Source organism: Gallinula chloropus, assembly GCF_964237585.1.
Source record: "Gallinula chloropus genome assembly, chromosome: 1".
NCBI classification, from domain to species: Eukaryota; Metazoa; Chordata; class Aves; order Gruiformes; family Rallidae; genus Gallinula; species Gallinula chloropus.
The window spans coordinates 18,200,212-18,221,741 of NC_140085.1; the positions used below are offsets into that span (position 1 = coordinate 18,200,212).

At 47.0% G+C, this 21,530-nt stretch overlaps 1 protein-coding gene across 1 annotated transcript; it reads left to right on the forward strand.

The window, feature by feature from the left end:
• Positions 1-330: 330 nt before the first annotated feature.
• Positions 331-20,703, forward strand: RANGAP1 (Ran GTPase activating protein 1). The gene is made up of 16 exons (XM_084275131.1): positions 331-403; positions 2,317-2,454; positions 3,697-3,824; positions 4,715-4,774; positions 5,432-5,611; positions 6,790-6,924; positions 8,027-8,185; positions 8,378-8,491; positions 9,970-10,069; positions 10,796-10,880; positions 11,278-11,440; positions 11,936-12,049; positions 12,392-12,494; positions 13,536-13,624; positions 15,461-15,582; positions 19,479-20,703. The coding sequence occupies exons 2-16, from the start codon at positions 2,343-2,345 to the stop codon at positions 19,546-19,548; spliced, it is 1,734 nt and encodes a 577-aa protein (XP_084131257.1). The 5' UTR covers positions 331-403; positions 2,317-2,342; the 3' UTR covers positions 19,549-20,703.
• The last annotated feature ends 827 nt before the right edge of the window (positions 20,704-21,530 follow it).

Below are 21,530 nucleotides of genomic sequence, written 5' to 3' on the forward strand. Positions count from 1 at the left end.
ACGCGGGTGGGTGCAGGCCTAGGCCCGGGCCGCCGCCCCGAGGGGTGCCCCCGCGCGAGGCATGCCGGGCACTCCCGCCGCGGAACTACGCGTCCCAGCGTCCTCCGCGGCCGGCGGCACCGCGCGGGCCTCGTGGCCCCGCCCACGCGCGAGGAGACCGGCCGACTGCGGCACGCCGAGCGTCAGCACCCGGCGCGGGGCGGAGGAGGAGGAGGGCGGGGGGGGGGCTGCCCGCGTGACGTCACGCCGCGCAGCCAATCCCGGAGGGCGGAGAAAAACTGCCGGCTTTCAAATCCTCCGCCTCCCCCACCTGCCCTTCCCCCATCGTCCCCGGCGGCGGCGTGAGGGCTTCGGTCGGCGCCGGTCGATCTCTTCCTGCGGCGGTGCGGGATCCTTGGCGGAGGTGAGGGAGGGCGGCAGCGGTGGCCGGGCGAGGGGCGTGTGCGTGGGGAGAGGCGATACCGCGAACTAACCCCCCCCCGCCCCGCCCGCCGCCGCCCCGGCTTCTCGCGCGGGGGGAGCCGGAAGGGAGCGCCTCGCGGCGTTCCCACGCGCGGCCCTCCCGCGCGGCGGCGGCACCCCCCTTCCCCCTTCGTGGGCGCGGGCTGCGCGTGCCCGGCCGGGGGCTCTCCCCCCGCCCCCCCCTTCCCCGCGCGCGTGGCGTCACGCGGGATGGGGGCATCGGCGGCGTCCCCCGCGGCCGCGCAGAGCGCGTGTCACCGGCGCCGCCGCGCGTCACCGCCCCCCGGCAGCTTCCCCGGGGGCGGAGAGGAGCCGGCGGCCGCCCCCGCGGGGAACCGCGTCGGGCACGCGGCACCGGCCGGAGGGAGTAACCTTGGGCTGTCACCCAGCGCTGCCGGGTGCCGGGCCCGCCGCTCCTGGGAGAGCAGAGCAGAGCAGAGCGGGCTCCTCCCCAGGGCAGCCGGCGTGGGGGCTGCCGGCGTGGGCAAGCCGTTGGAAACAACGCGCTCAGCGGGGTCTAACTAGCGAGGAGACCTCCCGTCGGGCGCTTCCCGCCCCGGGTTTGTTCCCCAAGCGCCCGGGCTCTTAAATGATTTCTTTTTTAAAGCCTTCCCAGCGGGAGGTTTGGGGGCGCGGAGGTCTCTGGTAGATGGGCGATCGGGCGCGGCTGGCAAGTGTGGGGGGCAATGGGTGTTGGGGGGCGGGGAGTGAAGTTGTGTGATGATGCTGGGAGGTGGCCTCTGCGCGAGGTGAGGGGATTGTTGGACCCGATGATCTCCCGCGGTCCCTTCCATAGGCTTGTAGCGCGCAGGAGAGTGTTGTAGTAGAACAGAGGTGGGTATTTTTTTTAAACAGTGGAGTGGTGAGGTATTAAGTATGAAGTGAAGTGAATAACTGAGCTAGGTGAACAGACTGGCTTTGAATCCTGACTTCTGTACCTGCCTCGTAAGGCTTTCTTGGGTGGGAGGGTGCCCTCTCCTCTGTGTTGGGAGTGCCCATCAGTCTAGTGTCTGTTTGGCCTCGTAGAAGTGGAGTAAGTTATGCGAGCATCTTTCTCCTGGCAGCACCTACTCAGGAGAGCAGCGCTTCTAGGCACTAGTTGTGCATTATCTTTTATCCCAGCTAAGACTCCGTTTATCCCGCTGGATGGAGGGAGGCCAGTTACTTCACACAGGGATTGACTTTCATTAAATAGTGGTATGCAGATGCTGCTAGGCACAGATAGGTTCAAACTTTTGCCTGAAGGCAAAACATTTGCTAATTTCTCATCAGTGTATGATCATTGTGGTTAATGTGTCTGATAAACCTGTGGGGGACATCCAAAAGGAACGCAGACCCATAAACCTCAGAGAGAGCTCTGTATGCCACACACGTGATGTTTTCAGCAACTCGGTGGTTCTAGAACTGTGCTGATGGGAGCACTACTGGTGAGGTCACTGAAAAGGGAGAAACGATGTGTTCGTTCTGTCTTGCTTTAGAGAACGGGGGAATGTGCAGCGTGTTTAGCTAAAGGATGGAGGCTGTGGAGAGAGGAGTGTTGTATTTTAATTGTAAAAGTGTTGCTGAAAGAGTAATGTCTTCGTGTTGAACTTTTGCTACGGGTTATGAAGCAGAACAACTTCATCAAAATCCGAGTCTTTTCAGTATTGGACAAGTCAACACCGTCTGACTGTCTGGCTTTGGAATGTGACTCCAGCCTTGCTGTGGAGGGGAAAACACTCACAGTGCTGAAAACTCGATCCGATGTCTCGGGAGCGAAGCCCACGCTGGTGTTCAGATCAATATGTTTATTCATACAGATTATGTAGCATAGCTTGCTGCTTTTATGTTGACCCTGGGTTTTTTAATCCACAGCTCTTAACGTTTGGAAAAGCAGAAAGATGGCATCAGAGGACATTGCTGAGCTTGCGGAATCGCTTGCCAAAACCAAAGTGGGTGGTGGACAGTTAAGCTTCAAAGGCCAGAGCCTTAAGCTCAATACAGCTGAGGACGGTAAGAGAAAGTACCCTTGTGTTTGGGAAATGTCTCTGAAATGGCAAAGCCTTGTGGTCATCCTCTCTGATAATCCTCTGCAGCCAGGTGGTTGTGGTATCAGCTGTGATGGAAGGGTCCTTCCAGCTCCTGATGCTTCTGATAGAGACAGATCCTTCCCTTCTCGTACCCTGCTTTGACCGGCCACGCTGGCAGTGCTACAGCTGGCAGAGTTGGGGTTTGGCGCTCTGCTGTGAGACTCTTGTTTCCTTGCTGTTCTCTCCAAGCACATTTGAGAGTCGCTGTGCCTTGGAGGTCAGTGCTCCTTGTAAAAAGAGTGAGCAAGTGTGTCACAGCACTTGGAACAAGCGGATGCTTCAAAGACCTGCACAGAGGAATGGGGCTGATAAGTTAGTCTGCTGCAATAGCCCAGTTTCTTCCCAAATTCTGATCAACTTGTTAGACTCTTCTTGTTTGTTTTCTTTCTTCTTTTGTTCCTCCTGGAGTCTCTCCTGCTGGTGTATGTGTACTTCCCAATTAAAAATGACTTGCAATGGTCCCTAATGCAGTAAATAACTACAGAATATGTATATACTCTTAGATCAACGTTTCTGCCATGTTAAGAAAGAGCATGTTCTTCAGAGAGGTTATGTGCTAGAGCATCTACCTTTTTTATGGATTCCAAAGTTGGTGTTTTTCTTGTACAGTGCTTTAGTAGCCAAAGCCACTAACAGTGGGGAAAGGCTTTGGAGCTTGGGAATGATAACAAGCACCCAGTGATATGAAAGACGCTGCAGCCTGCTCCTGTGTCTCATGTATGATTAGAGTTAAATTGTTCCACCCTGATGTGTCCTAAACAGACATCTACTTTTGCCAGTCAGTGGGAGCTTTCTCCTGTTGATGTGCCACCAGTTCCCATCAACCTTAAGCTTAGTCCTTGCATTTTTGTAGGCATGTGTACTCTTGCTCCTAAACCATGTGCTGGATGGCAGATGAATCTTACTTAGGGAGTAAGGAAACTTACCCCTGCAAGAGAATAGAACTGGCAATAAGTTATGGAGAGGCAGGAGTGGATAATAGAGAATGTTCTCTCTAGTAACCTGCTACTTCAGCTCTGTTCCCGTTGCTGTTCTGGGATTCTTTCAGATAATGTTCAGCTGCTTTCTTTAAGGATAGAGTTGAGGAAGTACTGTTCCATCAGAATGTTACTGTGGAACCTATGGTGGTAGTTCAAAGGCCAACAGGACTGTCTGTTTCTTGCAGCTGAAGAAGTGATCAAGCAGATTGAGGAATTTGATGGCCTGGAAGCGCTGCGCTTGGAGGGCAACACGGTGGGTGTGGAGGCAGCAAAGGTCATTGCCAAAGCCTTGGAGAAGAAATCGGAGCTCAAGGTGAGATCCTCAAGTGGGTGATGGTGAAGAAGAAGTATTGTAGAATTACTGGAGGTCCATCTACACTCTTCTTGCTGCAGTTAGCCTCAAAGCTTGCTTGTTGGTTCTTCCAGTAGGAAGAACAACCATGTGAAAATATGGCAGAACTTGGGGGTGGTGAGAAGACTATCTGCATTTCTAACTGTTCCTGTTCAGAAGGCTTCCAGTCTTAAAACTGGGAAGCTGTGCAAGGAAGAGCCTCTCTGCAGAGGCAGCATCTGTAAACAAAGAACTGTGGCAGCAAAACTTGAGTTCTAATGGAAAAGTCTGATCACATCTTCTGGAGAATGATCGGATCTTCTGAAGAGTGAGTCTTCAGAGGATGCCTGAATGGGGAAGAAATAATGGAGGAAATGCATCAGGTTTTTCTGTGTCCAAGCTGTGTTTCCCTACTATTGCTCTAGCCTAATGGTAGGAGGACGCTGTGCTGCTATGGGCACCATCCTTTGCAGGAGAGGTGTAATCACCCAAGAGTGGCTTTACAAGCAAGTCCAGGTTGTTGAGCTCCATCCCTTAGTCAAATCTGCATTCCTAATGTGTCTGTCAGTTTCCTGCTGCTTTTTCCTGTGGTAATTTTACCAGTAGAAAAGAATTCCAGCTTGAATGCAAGCAAGAATTCTTGCATAGTGTTATTTACAATTTGCATTTCAGTGGCTTTATATCCTTGCAAGCCAAGTGATTCTAACGTTAGTTCTCATAGCTCTAGTACAATCAAATGGCAAGCCCAAGGGAAGGCAGGAGGTATTAAGCTGTCCCCAGTGATGTAATGCAGATTGTATGTGTAAACTTTTGTACAACTCTGTTGTCCTAAATATTTTTAATGGTTTCTATCTGTATGTTTCTTATTTTAGAGGTGTCACTGGAGTGACATGTTCACGGGAAGACTAAGGTCTGAGATCCCTCCTGCTTTGGTAAGTATGAGCTAGAACTGAGACCTCTGACTAATACAACTTTTCTCACCTGTCATGCTTTCTGTGGGAGTGTGCTGCTTAGCACAGAGCTGATCTTTCCCAAGCTTTCCCCACTGAGTGTCTCCAGAATAGGTGAGGGATTCTTTTTTGCTTGCTCTGTATGAGATGGAAAGGAGTTGATTAAAGGCCAAATGCAAGTCTCTGCTAGTGAAGAAGCTTGTTGGGGAAAACATCTTCATATCTGATAGACAGAATGGGAACTAAACTTTCTAAATAAAAGCATATGGCCATCTCTTCCTAGAGCACTATGAAGCTCCCCACCTCCTTGAGGCCCATGAAACAAGAACATAAACCAAACAGAATGAAAAGAAGTATTTCTTTCAGCAATGTCAGGGGCAATTCACTTAGGAAAAATGTGTTTGACCTAAAGGGATGGAATGTCTTCTAGGTAACTGCCTCACCATTGTCTTTAGTTTGATGTGCACAACTTCTTCTCTGGCTTTAGCTGCAAAGCTTTATTTCCCCATGCAGCTCGGCAGAATGTCTTCAAAGTGGAATTTTTTTTGCAGCATCACCACCTCACCTAGCTAATTCAGTGATGCTGTCACTAAAAGTCAGTCCACTCCCTCCCACCCACTGCCATCTGTTCCCTTACAGATCTCTTTGGGGGATGCACTCATCACTGCTGGGGCCCAGCTGGTGGAGCTGGACCTGAGTGACAATGCCTTTGGGCCAGACGGCGTGCGTGGCTTTGAGGCACTGCTGAAGAGCCCCGCGTGCTACACTCTACAGGAACTCAAGCTCAATAACTGTGGCATGGGCATCGGTGGTGGGAAGGTAAGGGTTGTCTCTTTACTGGGAATGAGGTCAAAGCCAGCATTTGGCTTCAGACTGCCCCACACAGTGTCATGGAATGGTTGAGGTTGGAAGGGATCTTTGGTGATCTCATAATTCAACTCCTATGCTCAGGGCTACTGGACTAGATTACTCAGGGCTGTGTCTAGTCAGGTTTTGAATGTCTGAACGGATGAAGACTTCAGAGGCTCTTGGGATAATCTATTCCAGTGTCTAACAACTATCAAAGTAAAAAGGGCATAGGAGGATTGTGTGTTTAAATGGAATTTTCTCTGCATTGGTTTGTGTGCATTTGACTGGCTCTGCCTCGTTTACATCTTCTCCATGTGGCCTCACCCTGGTATTCATAAGATCTCTCCAGATCCTTCCTTTCCTCAGCCTGAATAATTCCAGCACTCTGTGCTCTCCCAGTATATAAAATCCTCCAATTCCTTCATCGTCCGTGACACCCTTTGCTAGACTCACCCCTGTATGTCCATAGAGGAGCTCTGAACTGGACACAGCACTCGAATGTAGACACATGTTGCCAGATCATAGTTAACTTGTCACCCACTAGGACCCCCAGGTGGTTCTTTGCCAAGCTATTTTGCCTTCAGATGACCCCCAGCTTATTCCTCCCCCTTTGCTGGACTTGGCATTTAACTTGAAATTTAATGAGATTCCTGTTGCCTGTTTCTCCAGTCTCAAGATCCCTTCCCTCTACATGTTTTCATGGATAAATTTCTGAAATATGAAGAGTTAATCTGGTTTTCCAGGATAGGAAAACAGTTCTAACCATTAGATTCCATGTCAAGAGACCTAGTAATCTTGGATTTGAGAGAGCAGTACGGTCAAGCCTGGCAGTGAAGGATGCCTGTTGGGTGGAGCAGCAAATTGGGACCAGCTGTCATTATCACTAAGAACCTATGTGTTTGCCTGTTTAAGAATTGGATGTTTTTAATGGTGTCAGTGTGTTCTAGTGTTGCAAGATCATAATTTCTTGCCTAAGCCTATAGCATGCAGGTGTTGGCGTTAGGCAGCTTTATTGTATAGCCTACAGTAAAGGCAGGTACGTTTCAGCAGTGACCACAGTATCTTGTGAAGGCTGGGGATCCAAAGCACGTTTGGATTCCTGCAGAACGAGATGCTGAGAGACTATAAGCTGCTTGTTTTATCTCTAGATATTGGCAGCTGCTCTGAAAGAGTGCCACAGGAAATCAAGTGCCCAGGGCAAGCCTCTTGCTTTGAAAGTGTTTGTGGCTGGCAGAAATCGCCTGGAGAATGATGGTGCCACTGCCCTGGCCGAAGCCTTTGGGGTGAGTACCAAACCAGAACTGCTTGACAGTGAATTGGAACAAGGTGTGCTTAAGTGCTGCTGTTGAAGACAACACATGCAGTCGCAATGCTGTCTGCTGCTGAAGCTGGAGTCTTCAACAAGTGCAATTAGAATTAATGACTGAATGTTTATGTTGCATAAGTTTCCGAACACATAACTAGTGGCTGTGTAAAGTAGTTACTCTAGGGGAAAATAGGCATCTCACTACTAACCTAATAGCTGCTCTATTAATTCTCTTCCCTCTGTGCTGATGGAGGTTATCTGGCACTGGGGTAGGTGTACCAGTTGACTCTCAAGTGCTTCTCTAGGTAGTTGTTCAACCATCTGGCAAAAGCAGCCTAGTGTTTTCTCTAGGATCATCCCATGAGGGTTCTAAAAGGTGCCTGGCTTTCTCCAGCTGTCACCAGCCTATGGTTGGGACCACCTATTTTCCTTACTCCACTGTAGCTAAAAGTGACTTCTGAGTTATTGTGGCTATCTTTCAGGTATATTAATAATGATATTGCAGGTTATAGGTTGCTCTGTGTAAAGAGCTGGCTGGACACAATTTTTACTAATTGACAATCATGGCAAAAGTAAGATATTGTAAATGTGCTTGAGGCAAATAACTGATTTGGGGGAATTGTGACTGGGTGGCACTACCAAAACGGGGTTCATTACTCTGTTTTGTGACATGCTGTTTAGTCCATTGTGCCCATACTGATTTTTTTCTGGATTTGCTTCTACAGTCAGGGCAAAATTTAGATCTTAATTATAAAAAAAAAATCTGATGTCACTTGATCCACTTCAAGGTTATTGAACCACAGATGAAGAAACCTTGTTTTAAGCTATCCTAGAGCAGACATGCTGGGAGGATGTTACCTGTGACTCTTAAAATCAAGGACTTTGTACTAATCTTTCACTTGCCATGAGCCTGCATTTTCACTTAGATTTGTGATATAATTGCTGGAAGACAGTTGTACATAGACAAACTAGTGGACTTTTCAGTTGGAGGAAAACAATTTTAAGCAAACAGTGGATCACTATAGACTTGGATTGAAGTACGTCTCCTGAGTGTTTTGTCCATCTACATCCTTTCCCAGATCATTGGGACTCTAGAAGAGGTCCATATGCCACAGAACGGAATTAACCATCCTGGCATCACTGCACTGGCCCAGGCCTTTGCTATCAACCCATTGCTTAAGGTCATAAACTTGAATGACAACACCTTCACAGAGAAAGGAGCTGTGGCCATGGCAGAGGTGAGTTGTTCTGAGCAGTTGCTTAGGGTCTGGCTTCTGCCTCCCAGTCTTCTCTAATATAGTTACTGTTGAGAGCTCAGGGTTGGTGAATCCACATGCTGCGCTGCAGTAGGGAAGGTGACCACCTCCCAGGAGTGATGGGACACTTGTTTACCTGCATGTCTCTACTTTCAAATTTGTGCTGCCTTGCAGACCCTGAAGGCGCTTCGGCAGATTGAAGTGATCAACTTTGGAGACTGCCTGGTGCGTTCAAAGGGTGCTGTAGCCATTGCTGATGCTGTTAAAGAAGGACTTCATAAATTAAAGGTATTATTTTCTTGCTGTTCAGCTTTGAATCTCTTGGAAATGCCCTATTTCCTTGTTCCCGGTTTTCTGTCTGTTCTTCTACCTCTACTCATTACTTTAAATTGGAGTTCACTTTGGTGCAGGCTCTGTGCTTACAACTGAAAAACAGTAAGCTGTATCACAGATCAGTGATGTCACCATATCCAGCTAAGACTATTCTATGTGGATGTGTATCAGTGATCTATTTCTCAACTTGATATTTTTGTAGCCATTGGTTCAACCTATTAAGTGCTGTTTTGGGAAATCGGTAACAGAAGTATCTGATTTTAGAACCTCTCAGATGGTCATGAGCACTTCAGAGTTCATACAGTTATTGCTTTTTCTTTGTTAGGGCATGTGTTGAAGATCCAAATATAATTAGATTTTTTGGCCATACCGTGGTGTCCGACATCAGTATTTTCTCAGGACTTGCATTTGACAACATTCTAGACAGGCCTAAGCCCAGGAGTAGTGTAAGTTATCTGGGATCTCTAGAAACACTGGCTGTGGGTAACAACTGCACTGGGACAGATGCTGGATGCACAGTTCCTCCTCTTGCAAGCTTACACTCAAAGACAAAAATTCAGCTGAGTGCTAATGCTTATTTATGTATGTGAACCTGGTGCAGAAGGAAGTGGGTGTTTTGTGGTGGGATATCCTTTCCTCAGGCTTCTGCTGGTTCTAGTGGAACTTTGTCTGAATCTCCTAGGGAAACTCAAGTAAGGATTCTAGTGGGGGCATTGAGATGAACAGCCAGAAGTTAAATCTGTTTTCTAGAGCAGAAGTAGTTGAAGGAAGGGTAGCATAAAGCAATTGTAGCTCACTCCATTCTGTTCAAGGACTGCTTCCCTTTTGCTGTTAATATTAAATCTCTTCTGAGGAAAGGATTGATTGAGTGCTACATGGAATGGTGGGGGATGGTGCCTGGCTGTTGAATAACTACTCTTAGTATCCACACTTTGCTGGCTGGGTTTGTCAGGAGTGGCACCAGTCATAGCTTGTATTTTGAAGGCCTTAACATGCAGTGTAAGTGTTCAAAAGCAAACGTGCAGTCCGTTTAGTATAGTAGCTACCCTTCTGCAGTAAGGATTACTGGTGAGTGAAGTCTGGGATGCCTTTGTGAACCCTGAGTAAGTGAGGATCTGCAGACAGCTGGCTGATAAGGACCAAAATGTCTGTTACCGTTTCGGTGAGCAGTCAGAAAGAGTGGTCTGGTCTCTGGCTATTCTAGTAGAGTGGTTACCCTCAGTAGTCCTGCTGCTAAAGATAGTGTGTTTCAAACTTCCCCTTCTAGGTATGTGCAGTAGGAGTGTAAGTCAGGTTTTATTTCCCAATGAAAAATACTTCATTTTGCTAAGAGCCTCCTCAAATGAGACTTTCTAGAAGAGTTGTGAACACATGAAGCTTATGGAGATGATAGATGTTAACAGGAGTTCTGCAAATGTTCTTCTGCTCCTTAGGAACTGAATTTGTCCTTCTGTGAGATCAAGCGAGATGCGGCTCTGACTGTTGCTGAAGCTATTGAAGACAAGGCAGAGTTGGAGAAACTGGATCTCAATGGTATATGTTTGCTAGATCAAAATGTGCCTGGTCTGATCCCAACTAGAAACTGCCAGGGAGAATGTTGACAGTATCATATTCTAGTCTTGCAATTGTCAGCATTTAAAAACTGGTACTTTAAGAGTAGCTGAATTTTGATGACCTCAGGACAGACAGTAGTATCCTGAAAGTTTTCTTAAGCCGTGAACTCAGTTAATTGTTAAAGATAAGCACATTGGTACTCTCTCAAAAGGCAGAAAGGTTAAACCAATACCTATACTTGTTTTTACTACAACTTTTTAAGTTGTTAATTGTGATCTTGGATACTTCATCCTTGCAAAGAAAATCCTCTGTGCCCATCTCTGCAGAGGAGTGGGAGATCTTTGGCCAGTGTTGACTTCTGCTGTTTCTGCCTCGGGCTACTGCATTTCAGTGGTACCATGCCATGTGTCCTTGTTTTAGAATCCCTCAGAACAAGAGCTCTTTATAGAACTAGTAGGAAGTCTTTTGGACACACTGAAAAATCAAGGGTTTCTTGGTCTCCAACCATTGTATAATGGATTTTGTTTAACAACTGTTTGGCTCTGCTAACTGAAGGCTGTATTGCTGCCTCTGAGGTGTTGCATAGAAATGACTGGTAACTGCTCAACTTGAGAAATAAAAGATAGATGAGAATCGATAGTGAAATCCTTAAGAGGAAGCTTGTGTGCATCTGTTAAGTCTGCTCCCTTTCCCCTGTCAACCTAGGTAACTGTCTGGGAGAAGAGGGATGTGAGCAACTCCAAGAGATCCTTGAAGGCTTCAGTATGGCAGCTGTGCTGGGATCTTTGAGGTAGGATACCTCAAAGTCTAAACCAGAAATGTTCTGATGATTTTCATCAATGCTTTCATCACCTGTGGCTTTTACAAGAAGAGCTGTCATACTGCATATGGATACTGGCTTCAGTGTGCTGTGTGGAGCACCATTAGGGGACTCCACAAGTAGGATAAGCCTTGAGTCTTGTTTTCTTTATGAACTTAATTTAGTCTTCATTACTGATTGCATTTGTCACTCCTTGCCTGCTGCTGTCACATGAGTGGCCTTCTAACCTGTTACAGATGGAGATGTACTTCCTGCAGTAAGGCTTGAGGGGAGGCTGCTTTTTTGCTCTTGAAAAAGCCTTTTGAGTTCCAGCCCACAGGAACTGGAAGTGTGTAATTAATGTCACGTGTTAACACTCAAATCTTAGTGATGATGAAGGGGAGGAGGAGGAGGAGGATGAAGAGGAGGAAGAGGAGGATGAAGATGAAGAGGAGGAGGAAGAAGAAGAGGAGGAGGAACAACAGCAACAGCGGAAGGAGAGAGGACAAGAACAGGAGGCACTGACTCCAAAGAAGATAATTGAGCCACAGGTAAGCTTGTTTCCAGGTGTGTTCCTGATTTCTCAGCTGGAAGAGGCTAAAAGAGGGAATGAGATCTGGAGTCAGTCTGAACTTGGAGTGCTGGCAGGCATTCACATTCCTGCGTGGGCTGGCACTGTAGTACCAGTCAGGGAGGTAACACACAGGAGATAAAGTGGATGACTTGGAAACATGTTTTGTTAAGGTGTGCATGTGCACACATGCATGGAGGGAAAGGCTGAGTGGTGATTGTAACAAACATGGAGAGGAAATAAAATCTGCTTGTGTCCAGAAAATGGTGGGTGCCTTGTACATGCAATGCTATGCAGTCATGCCTGCAAATTCTGGCTGTTCCAACTCTGGGCTCATTCCAGCCTCAAATAGTTTTCAAACAGAACAAACCCAGACCTGATGTGTCTGTCCCTTGACCTGTCCTATATGCCTTTGCTGCTGAGCCAATTTATTTACTTCCAAGACTAAACTTGAGATGGATTCTGCCTATTTCAGGATTCAACTCCAGTGTCATCTCCTCCTGCGGACATTGCCACATTCCTTGCTTTCCCATCCCCAGAGAAGCTGCTGCGGCTGGGACCAAAATGCTCTGTGCTGATAGCTCAGCAGGTGGGTGAGCCAGTGGTCTTCTGTGGTTGATTCCCTCTTGAGATAGTTAACACTCTGAGGTGATAACTTTCTTGAGATCTAGCTTCATATCTTCTCCTGGTGATCCCAAGGAACCTTATGGAAGCAGATGATGCAGCGAACATTTATAGTGGCACCAGAGCTTCTACACAGAGTAACTTTCATAGTTTTGCTTATGACTTGTGATATGGTCAAGGCAAAACTGATGTCAGTCAGCTGAAGGCTGTAATTCTTGTCATGGCCCTAGCAGAGACCCCCTTTTCTGTAGTTGGTGAGCAGTGAACTGAATGTGCCTGAGTTTTTCTTTATTTTCTTGTCTTTCAGACAGATACATCTGATGTAGAGAAAGTAGTTACAACTCTCCTAAGGATATCCTCGGTCTTCAAAGATGAAACCCCAGTGAAAACAGCAGTGCATGAAACAACAGGTAACTGGGGCTTTCTTCACTTCATAGTGTAACCTGCTTCAGTGTCAAGGACACCGATGCGGTGCAGAGGGAGGCATCTGTGGAACAGGCTGTAGGACTGTTTTGTCTGACAGCAAGGAACCCCAGATAACAAAGTACCAAGCTGTGCTATGCTGTTGTGTGCAGTGAAAGTAGAGACTGGTTCTGAACCGACATTGTTCAGAACAGAATATTGGTCCTGAGGAAGCCCAGAAAAAAGCTGAACAAGTTTTCTCATTGTGTTCTCATTCCTTTTGGTTTCAAAAAGGTGAATTCTTGCTGGCCTTCAAGATTTGAAGGCTCTAACTCTTGTTGCTCTACTACATCCAACCATATTTATAGGCATGTATGCACAAAGCATGCATGTTCAAATGCACTGAGTAGAGCATTTTGTGGTGCATGGACTGAGGTCGGAATTGAGTCTGAAGCTTGGCAGGGTGTGTGCTTTGTGTGTGGGAGTTCCTTTGAATCAGGCCTTATACCTAAGGGACTGGGTTTTATCTGTCTCTTTCAGAGGTTATGCCTAGTCCTTGTGGAGACAACTGGAATCTTGGCAGATATTACCTCCCAAAACTCCTTTCACAGAGTCATAGAATCATAGAATGTGTAAGGTTGGAAGGGACCTTTGGAGGTCATCTAGTCCACCCCCTTGCAGTAAGCAGGGACATCTTCACTCAGAGCCCCATCAAGCCTGATCTTGAATATCTCCAGGGATGGGGCCTCCACTATGTCTCTGGGCAACCTGTTCCAGTGATCTACCACCCTCATATTGAAGAACTTTTCCCTAATATCCAACCTAAGTCTACCTTTTCATAGTTTAAAACCATTACCCCTCATCCCATCGCTACGTGCTCTGGTGAACAGTTCTTCCCCAGCTTTCTTAAAAGCTCCTCTTGGGTATTGGAAGGCTGCTGATACCGCAGCTGATACTCTCTGAGGTCCTGTATGATCGATCTCTATCTTAAAATCTGTCATAGCACCTCTTTCTGTACTGGCTAAGATGTTGCATTTATTTCTTTTTAGATGCCTTGATGAGAAAAGCCTTCACCTCTGCCACATTTAATTCAGATGCGTTCATCACAAGGCTCTTGATCCACATGGGGCTCCTTAAGGTGAGGAAGTAGGAAAGAGTTAACTTACGGTCTGTTTAAGCTGTTGAAGACCAGACTGGCTGGGTTTTGGGTAATTATGTTGCCATGGAAGCAGTTGGGTGCCTGTGCATGCCCGATGCCCAAGGACAATGGAAGTCTGCAGGTCCAGCAGAAATTGCAAATTGCAAGGTTGCATTAGGAGGAAGGAGGTGTCAACTCTCTGTACATCTTCTGCTCAATGTGCTCTGCATTCTCAGTCATCCCCTAAGGGTAGGGAGGGTCAGGTAAGGAAATATCCTGCTGCTGGACTGTAGTGTCTATAAAAGCTATGCCTGGGAGTCTTACCTACAATATTATTAGCTAATGCAGTCCTTTAGGGTATCTCTTGGTGGCATGGCTCAAAACCATATATCCAACTACTTGTGCTGGATCAGTAGCATGCAACTCCATGCTTTGGAGTACCTTTGCCAAATGCTGGTGTTAAATGTGTCCAGGGAAGGAACTTGAAGGAAAGATGGAGGATCTGTAGGAAACCTGTGAATTGCACTGGAATACCCCTGGCTTCACTTGCAATGAGATGACTGGGGAAAGAGGTTCTGTCTGCAAACTTAAAGTACCACCTTTGCCTACATGTGCTATGAAGATTAATGTTTCTCACAGCCTCGGGATCTAGAAGCTGAGAAAGGAAACTTGACTAAGGCAATTCTAAACTAGTGAATAGCCATAATCTGTGTTACAGCAGCCTGTGCTTAGTTCTTGAATTTCCTTTTGGTAATACTGTTGGGGGACAGACAGCTGTTAACATGCTTGGATACATCTTTATTTTCTAAGAAAACCCCCAATGTAGCTTTTTCCTGTGTTCACTGGACCAAGGCTGAGCTTCCCACTTCTCAGACAGGTCAACAGAACTTGAGATGGTGTTTGTTCTGCAGAATGCTTGTTTTGGGGCCTTGCCACCTACCTCTTACCCACACAGAAAACGGCAAATATGCATGAGGGGCAAAGCACAGATTTGTGCTCCAGAACTCTTTCAGGCCAGGAAATGGCCTGAGGATCAGCCAACTGATTTTCATCTGTGATACAGGGGACTGTTGATGAATTAGGCATGTGTGGAGAGGGAGTAGCTTCCAGAATTTTCTGTTCCTGCATAGCAGGAAGCACATGAGTGACAGAATTTCTTAGCACTGAACTCCATGGTTGTACACCTAGGAAGACAGCTCTAGATCCTGTTTACAGAATGAAGGGCTTTAGCTGAAATGACAGTGTAGAAGTAGAACAATGAGAGCTGGGACACACACACTAGCATCATGTTAGGAGCAACAATGAATTATGCATTGGGTAAGGAGGAAGATGACTTATTAGCCTTATCTCACATAATTGTGAGGCTCTTTCTGGGAACACTATGTTGAGTTTTGGAGGATGCCTGACAAAGAACTGGAGATGGTCTAAAAATGAGCTACAGAATAATATGGGAAAAATATGTAATAAGGCATCTGAATTATTTCAGTTGAAGTCTGGTGGAATTCCTTAGGAGAATGCTTTGACACAGGCCCCCTGAGAAGATTTGGCTGTTTCACTTTCAAGCTCATTACTTCCCTTTCCCCATTGCTACTGCTGTCAATTGTGAAGTACTAGAATGTTCTTGATGCTTCTTTATTTCAGGTGTTGGTGTTGGGATGCTATGGTACTGGCTACTTCTGGCTTCAGGAACATTGTACTTAATCTAGTGACCAGCTTTCCTACAATGTATGGGAGCACTTCATTTGACAAAGAATTCATTGCTTCTGTGAACTACAGTGTGTTAGGTAAAACAGTGATTGCCTGATGTCTGACGACTTTTTACTGTCCTCTTCTCAGAGTGAAGAGAAGATCAAAGCTGTCCCAAGCCTCCATGGTATTCTTATGACCTTGAACCATATGGTCCAGCAGGATTATTTCCCTAAATCCCTGGCCCCAGTTCTCTCTGCTTTTGTCACAAAGTAAGTATTGTACTTGCCATGCAGTCTTCTCCATGGGACCTAGGTAACCTGTTTGAGGGTTAATGCTATATGCAAGCTGTTCTGTTAAAGCCCACTGAATATCTGTTTCAAAATAGCTAAATGGGCTTGTACTTTTATCTTGCATAGTCCAGTATGCAAGGTCTAGAGGAAAAAAATCTGATCCTAAAGAAGAAATAGTGGTAAAGTTGGCTTTGCAGCTCACTGGCTCTGAAGCAGAGACTGTCGATGCAGTCGCAGAAGAGGTGTTTTGAGCTTAAGCAGCAGCTAGAAACCCAGCAGTTTTCTTGAGTAAATTATGAGTACACTGGATCTAACTGTGCCCTCCAAATCATCCTGAACATGAGGGTCAGCAGGGCTCTTCTGGGTTGTCGTGCTGTATAACACTGAACGCCAGCAGATCAAAACACTGCAGAACACAAAGACTGAACTTGTTTCCAAATGAAATGTCCTACTGTGACAGCAGCATGGTTAGAGACTTCTTCCTGAGAACTGAATTGGGGATGTAAGCATTGAAGCAGCTGCTTCTATTGCCTGCCTCTAATGTTGCTACTTCTAATACAGGTACACCCACCACCTTTGGCTTCTTTAATGCCTTAGAGCACACTAAATGCAGGAGCTGTGGAAGCCTTACCTCTCTGGGGTAAAATCAGGTGAACTTCAGCATTGATAAGACACAGAAAAAAAAAAACCACTGAACAGACTTTCCTTTGGGAGAGGAAGGGTTAAATACTGCTTTTCAGAAGAGGAGAGAGAGCCCAAAGTCATCACTTCAACCAAAATGAGCAGAGGTCTGAAATCCAGTTGGTGTTCTGTGGCTCAGCACGGACCATGCGCCTTGTAGGGCGAGAGCAGCTTTTTGACAGGCTCCAGAATGAGGCTTAAACCTTCCTGCTTTCCACAGTAAGGCTGGTGTGCAGCACTTAGCACTTCATCCTGCTGAAAGGCAGAGGCATCTCCTGCTACCAGTCAGCAGGAAACACAGGTGATAGGGATATGGTGGAAGGATCCAATACCAACCCTAGGGTAAAAGGGTGAAGAGAACGATGACTGACTTCATCAAGTGCTAGTTATGCCAAGACCCAGCTACAGCAAGACAAGTACTGCTTAGTGCCTGTCAGCCCCAGCCCTCCAAACAGAGGGTTTAAATCACTCAAAGCTGGGAATTCTGAAAAGTGAGCTTTGGTTCAGTACATCTGACCCTTCTAATTGTTTCTGTCAGTTTCTAGAGTAGCCTCATAATTCAACTTGACATCCTTCTAAACAACTCTGCTCACCAAAGATATTTGTCCCCCTTTCCCTGTACGGGGCTCTCCCAGACTCCAGGCCTGCAAAATACCATTAAGTGGTGGGTTTTTTATCTATAGATGATGCTGTATGTGACAAAATAAGAGTAAAATTCTGGTCTTAACAAATCCATCAACAAAATTCCCATCAAATCCATAGCCAGCACTTTCACTACAAGAGAGTCTCTGAACATGTGAGGTGGTTTGGAGGTCCTGAGCAAGAGCCCCACAGAAGACAGCAGATCTCTCTGCCTGCCTGGCTTTCAGTCCATGAGGATGCTAAAGCCAAGTCTGCAGAGTGTCCCTGTCCTGGGAAATTCTTGGCGTTGGATCTTTCTCTGATTTGGAGGCCCTCCTGTTGCAAGGTGGGGTGTTACCATAGGGAAACAGGGCCTGTGCAGCATAATGAACTCAGCACTATATACAAGGAGTACATCTTTGTGTTCTGTAGATATATGTATGTATTAAAGTGCTTTCCTTAAGGGAACAAGGGGAACAGCTATTAAATCCTTGCCTGGAGAGAACAAAAGTGGTTCAAGAACCACCGAGTCCAGTTAACACAGCTTCTGGTCTTCCCTTAGAATTTGGGCAGAACAAGATCACAGCTTAACCTTCAGTCACACCCCTAACTGGTTAAGAGAGTAACCAGCAGAGCTCACTTGGGCTCTGTTACTGCAACAAATGAGCTTCCACTCTGGCAAACACGGAGTCGGTCTCTTGTGGCAGATTGGTGTGTGTGTTTGTGTGGTGGTTTCCAGGTTTCTCCTTCAGGATTGCAGTTAGCTCTTGTAGCTGCCCATGTTAGAGCTCTGCTGCCTCTCACTGCAAGGGGCTTCTGGAGTAGTCAATCTTCTCTCCTTTGTGACAGCTGGTGGGGATGTAGGTGGTGTTCTTTGTTCACAAATAGTACACTTATGGATAAGACTGGAAGCAGCATCCATCTTACTCTGCTCTCAGTCCTTATTTTCTTTTTTTGTACACAAGAGGGTGCTGTGAATCCATATGTGTGCCCATAGAATTTAGGAGGAAGCACTAAAGGAATGTAGATGTCTGCCTGCCCACTTGTGACTTGCTGGATGTGGTGGTGTGTGTTTTGGGGCTGGCTCGTGGGGGTTTTTCTGGTAAGAGTTGGGGTTTTTGCTTAAGGTTTCTGGGGTTTGTGTTGTCTTTCACTGCTCTTCGCTGCTGGTTTGGATCATATCAGTGGCCTCTTCCAGCAGGCCACAGCACAGAGTGGCTGGCAGTTTAACACCACAGCAAGAAAGGAAGCTCTTAATGGTAAAGGAGGCTTGGTGTTAGGAGTGCAGGCTGTGAGGGAGGCTGGCAGCAGTTCAGAGTCTTGATTGCCAAAAATGGGGAGCTACCTAGCCAAAACCAGCAGGGCTGGCTTTTCCAAAGGTGATGACTCACCAAGCCACTCTGAAGATAAACTGCAGGTTTTAGGGGTCCTGTCTGTTCAGTGTGGCACACTGAATGGCTCTCAGGGCGACAAAAGGGGTTAGCTCTTCCCCAGGATGTTGCTCTGTTAAACTGTGATGTACATGGAGCCCTATAGCAAACAGCCTCTGCAGCTATTGTCTGTCTGCTGGAAAGCCAGAGAGTGATTTTTTTTTTTTTTTGGTTTTTTCTTTTTTTTGTTCCTACCAAGATACTTCCATCTCTATTTTAGCTTCTCTCTTCCAAATTGAACAGACCTCACTGCTGTTAAGGGCATTTTCCTGACTTGGAGAATGGAAATCATCAATTTCATCTCTCTTGGAATAGTGGAAAGCATCAGATTAAAATTCTTTGGAGGGAGTTCCCAAGTGGCTGGCTACAGACTGTTAGAAGGTTCAGTGATGCTTTGAGAGCAGCTAGCCTGTGGCACCAGAAATTCCTATCACCTCCCAGTAATGTGTAGGAGCCATAGCTCCATGTTAACCCCTGATGTGACTGTAGTTCCATCATCTGTTTTCAAGGAGCAGGTTATTCTGCATGAGGTAGATCTTGATATTGCAGTCTCTGTGCCAGGTGCTTTCAGCTGATGGTTGGCAGTTTCTGTGGGCTGTTTGTAAGGCTCCCTGAAAGGTGGCCTGGCAAACCCAGTCAGCTGTTAACTTGATCTCTGTTAAAGGCTTAAGACCAAAGACATGGTCAGGTCAAAGACAGCAGATGACTGGGTAAGAAAAGGTTTAAGTATGAGGTTTGTCTTCTGTGGTTTGGGGCCCTAAGCAGTGAATCTACATGGAAAACCCCATTTTTGGGAAGGGAAGGGAAGGGGCTTCTGCCCCTGCCTCTGCTTCCTGCTGCCTCAACTGAGACACCGGGCTCTGGAGACCAGCAGTCTGCTGCTGCCATTCGTACCTGTGGAAATAAATGTTCTTTGGCCATTGTTCTCCTGACTCAGCAACAGGAGTGAGAATTTTCATGGTGAGCTCTGGATGGAAGCAGTGATCTGTGTGGGGTCGGGGAATGGGTTCACAAGAGAGAACTAAAAGGAAGAGACTCCTGGGAATGCAAGCCCTGTGTTTGAAATGGGGTTTACTTGCTCAGAGTTGGGTACAAAACAGTCTTAAACTTGGTATTCTAAATGTCTCTCTCCTCTTTCCACAGACCAAACCGTGCTCTCGACTCCTGTTCGTTTGCTCGCCATATGCTCTTACAAACCCTCCACCAGCTGTAAGAGACAAGAGCTGTGCTGTTGTGCCCTTCCCTCCTCATAGGACTGTCGTCAGCAGAGAACTTGGAGCTGTGTGGTGGGAGAGGATCCCAGAGCCCATACAGATGTGCTGTCCTTTTGGTTTTCTTTCTTCCTTTTTCTTGTTTGGTGCTCCCTGTAGGAAGTCTGTCCTGCCTTCTGCTTTCATAATCTTGGACAAATCCTGCTGAATTTATTTTCTACTCCTCATGAAGTGACTCCCTGGTCTGCAGGGCAGGTGCTTACGCTAGAATAAGTCAGTGCTGCTCAGAACTCTGCATTAATAAAAAAGAAGAGCCCTCCCCTTCAGTCACACTGACAAGGGTGTGCCAAGACTAACCCAGGGCCCAGAAGCTCTCTCATCAGGATCAACTGAGTTGTGTATTTTATTTTGTTGGACTGTGACTCCTGCCTGGCAGCATTCAGCCCTGCGCAGGAGGGAGGCTGTGCTGCTGCTGCCCCTGCTTCTTTCAGGCCAGGGGAGTGCTTAAAAAACCCCTTCTGCTGCTGGGTCAGAGGGGCAAGGTCTTCTCCCCTTGTGTTGTCTTTCAAGTCCGTTTGTTGAAGACAGTGTGTGGCTGACTTGTATTTTAATATACTGCTCCCTTGCTGCTGTGGCTTGGAATATTTGTGTAGTGTGGCTGACCCTGGTGCCATTGCTTAAGGGAACAAGCATATTTTTATTGTAAATGTCTTTTTTTTTTTTTGGCCATTGCCTGTGGTGTTCCCTTTCCCTGCCCCTTTCCCTTCCCAATTAAATAGGCTTGCTTTGGAAATGAATACAATCCTTGAAGTCCCTGTGGAATAAGCGTTCCCTTTCTCTCCCGTTTAACACAATGTGGGGACTGTGGGTGCTGTTTATGTTTCTGAAAGCTGAGCGCCTGTAAGAGCACAGAGGACTGGGGCTGTGCTTGTTCTTAGGTAGGGCTGTACTTTTCTCTTGCACTGAAGGAGTAGCAGCAGGTGGCTGGAGGAGGAATGTCTTTGTGCCTACGTGGGGCTGTGGCACCCCCTGTACCACTCCTGAGCACAGGCACAGGCTGGTCCCGCTGGTGTTAACTCACAGGGTGCGTGGGCATCACGGACAGAAAAAGTGGGACTTGGGGTGCTGGATCGAAATAAAGTGTGTGGTATGTGCAAGACCTGCTTGGGCACGCTCTCTGCTTCAATTCCTCCAGGTCCTGGGCCTATTCAAGGTGAACAATGGTGAAACTGTGTGACTGTGGTCCAGCAGGCTCAGGAAAGCAGCGTCTTATTCTCTGGCAGGGGCGGTGCTGGCCCTTGGAAGAGAGTGGTGTCCCCTCATTGGAGAATGGCCACCCTAAGGTGGTTTTGCCCAGTTGCTGTGCCTGAAGCCAGAACTACTCTGTGTCTACATGGTTAAAACACTCAACTGGAGTGGAGGAGCAGAAGGAGCTTCACTCAGTGTGGGCTGGGCCCTGCCTCCTTCACCTCATCCCACCCCTTCCCTCAGCTGGCTGTTGCAAAAGCCAATCTGTTAAATTTTGCCATAAGCTTCAGGGCAAAGCAGAGACAAAGGCATCTCTTTTTCTATAAGTCCTGACCCTAGTGTAGCATTCCTTGGGGCTCCCTGGCCTGTTGCTCATCAGGCCCTTCTGCCTTGGAGGAGGGTCATAGAGAAAAGGAGATGTAAAGACCAAGCCAAGGGATTGACCTCTATGGGAGGCCATCCGCAGTGGTCCCATGGATCACATCCTGTGTGCAAGGCTGGTGATGCAGCCTTTGAAGGCCAGAAGGAGGAGGATGCTTGTTTAGTGGCCTGTGGGCCAGGTCCTGGGGTGAGCCTATGCCTTGAATGGCCAAGTCAGAAGAAGCAGAACAAGTGTGAGATGTTGATCCCAGAGTTTCTTTTGAAAGCAAACAGTATTTAAAGATGGGAGTTTCTTGGTATTTAGTTTCAAGATTAGATGTATATAGGAAAAATGTGGGGCTGAGGGTAGAAGTGA